The 2810-nt window shown below is 59.5% G+C and overlaps 1 protein-coding gene across 1 annotated transcript in view; it reads left to right on the top strand.

Moving 5' to 3' along the window:
- The window catches only part of CTTN (cortactin), a 34242-nt gene that overhangs the window by 8961 nt on the left and 22471 nt on the right, over positions 1 to 2810 (top strand). The window contains exons 9-10 of the mRNA XM_006861040.1: positions 993 to 1048; positions 2143 to 2212. Of these exons, the coding sequence (XP_006861102.1) occupies positions 993 to 1048; positions 2143 to 2212 (126 nt within the window). The remainder of the gene's footprint in view (positions 1 to 992; positions 1049 to 2142; positions 2213 to 2810) is intronic.

Raw genomic sequence — 2810 nt, 5'->3', positions numbered from 1 at the left:
GCTCTTTTCTGCCCCATGGTCCCGTGGCCCTGCTTCCTTTCTCCTGGCACCTGGGCTGTCCCTAGCACCAAGGTGAGCTGCGTGTCTTCAGTAGGCTCGCCAGTCACATTGACGCTGGTGTTTTGGGGGCCGTGGCCAGGAGGTGGAGTACTTTGTTTTGATGCCACCGTGTTCACCCAGCGCTGAAAGAGGCATTTTCATGTGTATGTATAGGATTGGGGTTGGCACTGTGGATAAGCATTGGATTGCTAACCTTAAGGTCTCTGGTTCAAACCTACCAGCTTCTCTTTAGACAGGGTTGATAGGAGTAGGAGTTGGCATGGCTGACTCTGTTTCTCCAAGAGCTGTTATCGCGTACCCTAGGCCCGTGATTGGGAACACTGCCGTCTCCTCCGTCCGTCGAGGCGCGTAAATGAGGAGCCCCGTGGGTGCAGTGTTTAAGCACCCAGCTGCCAATGGAAGGGTTGGCGCGTGGGACTCACTGGCATCTTGAGGGAGAAAAGGCCTAATGATCCACTCCTGCAAAGATATCCGCTGGGAGCCCTGCGGGGCACTCCTGCTGCGTCTCATGGCGCATCTTGGAGTCGAAAGCGACTCTTGCCCACAACGACAGCAGAGTGGGCTGGGGACCGCGCCCTGGGTACGAAGGGACCTGCTCGGCTGTGCGACATGCCTGGGTCTGCTATTGCACACGGGTCTGGCTGGTGGACTTGGCTTCCACGTGGTGGAGTTCTCAAAGTTTGAGAAAACACTGCCACTGTGCCTCGGAGTGGAGTGGGGGATGGGCAGCTGCCTGGTGTGGGAGACTGTGAGTGGGAGGCTGCGCACGCCTGTTCTGCGCCCTGTCACCTGCCCTGTCTCCCCGGGAATGCAGACAGCATGTATGCCTCCCATCTGCTGGCTGCTCCTGCCTCGCCCTTGTCTTCTCATGTGGTCTGTGTCTAGCTCAACCTCAGCCTGAGGTGCGTGTTGTGCTGTGCCCCCCCTTACAGACTACTCCAGAGGATTCGGTGGGAAATACGGGGTGCAGAAGGACCGGATGGACAAGGTAAGCCCTTCAGATCCAGGCTTCCAGGTTTTCTGCTGATGACCAGGAACCAGCCCTGGTGCTGTCTCTGGGGGATTTCAGTGGTTGAGTTTCAGCAGTGGATTGCCAGGCATTTCTTCCAAAGTGCCCTTGTCCCCATTACCCACCTGGTATTTTTGCCAGACTGTGTGCCTCTGTGTGTCCCCATTTACAGTGAGCAGACAGGCTCGGTGCCACGCCACATGCCATGGCCTCTGGGACTTGTGGCTCTGTGAATTGTCCCTAAAACGCTGTCCAGCAGAAGATGAGCTCCTCAGGGGCGCATTTGAAGAGTGTGGTGGCCGCTTGTGTCCTGTGTTTGATGCTGGACGATGCAGACCTGGCACATGACTGCCTTGGCAGAAGCGCCACCTGTGACCCCAGGCGCCCAGGATGGCTACCAGGACGCTTTGCCCCTGAGGCTCCACCGCGAGCTTCTTTGCTGGTGGTGTTTCCATAGTTTAGTGATGTGTGGGCCCTCACATGCTGAGCTCTGGAGGTTTCCAGATGGACGGACTGGGCAGAGATGTGAGGGTCCGGCTCCACTGTGGCCCTTAGTCTGCTGTCATCGGGCCCCAAGTCAGCCCCCCAGACACTCCTCAGCCAGGGCTGTCCAGCAGAGGAGCGAGGGTCTCAGCTCCACTCTGAAGAGTGAGTGGGAATTGGCCAGGAAGGACAGAGTCGGGAGGCTCTAGGCCTGAGCACATAGCACGTGTCCAGGCTTGGAGCAAGAGCTGCCCTTGATACTGCTGCACTCCCGAGTGGTGGGCTATGAGGGTTGAGGTCCCAGCAGGCCAAACGGAAGAGCCCTGCAGACCCGGCAGAAGCACTGAGTGGGTGCTGTAGTGGCTGCCCTGGGTCATTGGTCAGGAAGTGCTTAGGCTCCGAGAGGTGGGGAGGTCAGAGCGTGGTGGCTCTGGGGCTGACGTTGCACTGGGCCCCCTGCTTTCTGGGAAGCCAGCGTGTGGTGGAGGAGAACTGACGCAGGACTGGGGACCGGGCGGGGAGTCAGTCTGTGAGGCCAGCTTGTGAGGGAGACAAACCCACCTCCCTGATGTTCCTTTGTCATCTCGTAGAATGCGTCCACCTTTGAGGACGTCGCCAAGGTGTCCCCTGCTTATCAGAAGACAGTCCCTGTAGAAGCAGGTAAGTTCCTGGGGACTCCTGCCCTCAGATCCAGTCTCGATGCTGAGCCACAGCTCTGATGGGGGCGTTAGAATGTTTGTGTGTAAGTGGATGGCCTTTCAATGGCTGCTGCTGTGGCCAGACTAGAGCCCCGCCCCATAACAGAGGCCTGCTGCTGCTGACCATTCAAGGCACAGGTGAGCCGTCCACGGAGGATGCTGAGGGGGAGTGAACCGTCCATGGAGGACGCTGGGGGGTGTGTGAACCATCCACGGAGGACGCTGAGGGGGGTTGTGAACCGTCCACGGAGGACGCTGGGGAGGGGTGAGCCATCCACGGAGGATGCAGGGGGTGAGCTATCCACGGAGGACACTGAGGAGGGGTGAGCCGTCCACGGAGGACGCTGAGAGGAGGTGAGCCGTCCACGGAGGACACTGAGGGAGGGTGAGCCGTCCACAGAGGACGCTGAGGGGAGGTGAGCCGTCCACAGAGGACACTGAGGGAGGGTGAGCCGTTCACGGAGGACGCTGAGGGAGGGTGAGCCGTTCACGGAGGACGCTGAGGGGAGGTGAGCCGTCCACAGAGGACACTGAGGGAGGGTGAGCCGTTCACGGAGGAC

The sequence above is a fragment of the Chrysochloris asiatica genome, unplaced genomic scaffold (genome assembly GCF_000296735.1).
Source record: "Chrysochloris asiatica unplaced genomic scaffold, ChrAsi1.0 scaffold00040, whole genome shotgun sequence".
NCBI classification, from domain to species: domain Eukaryota; kingdom Metazoa; phylum Chordata; class Mammalia; order Afrosoricida; family Chrysochloridae; genus Chrysochloris; species Chrysochloris asiatica.
The sequence above is the reverse complement of the archived record's forward strand: the minus strand, read 5'-3'. Positions and strand labels throughout refer to the sequence as shown.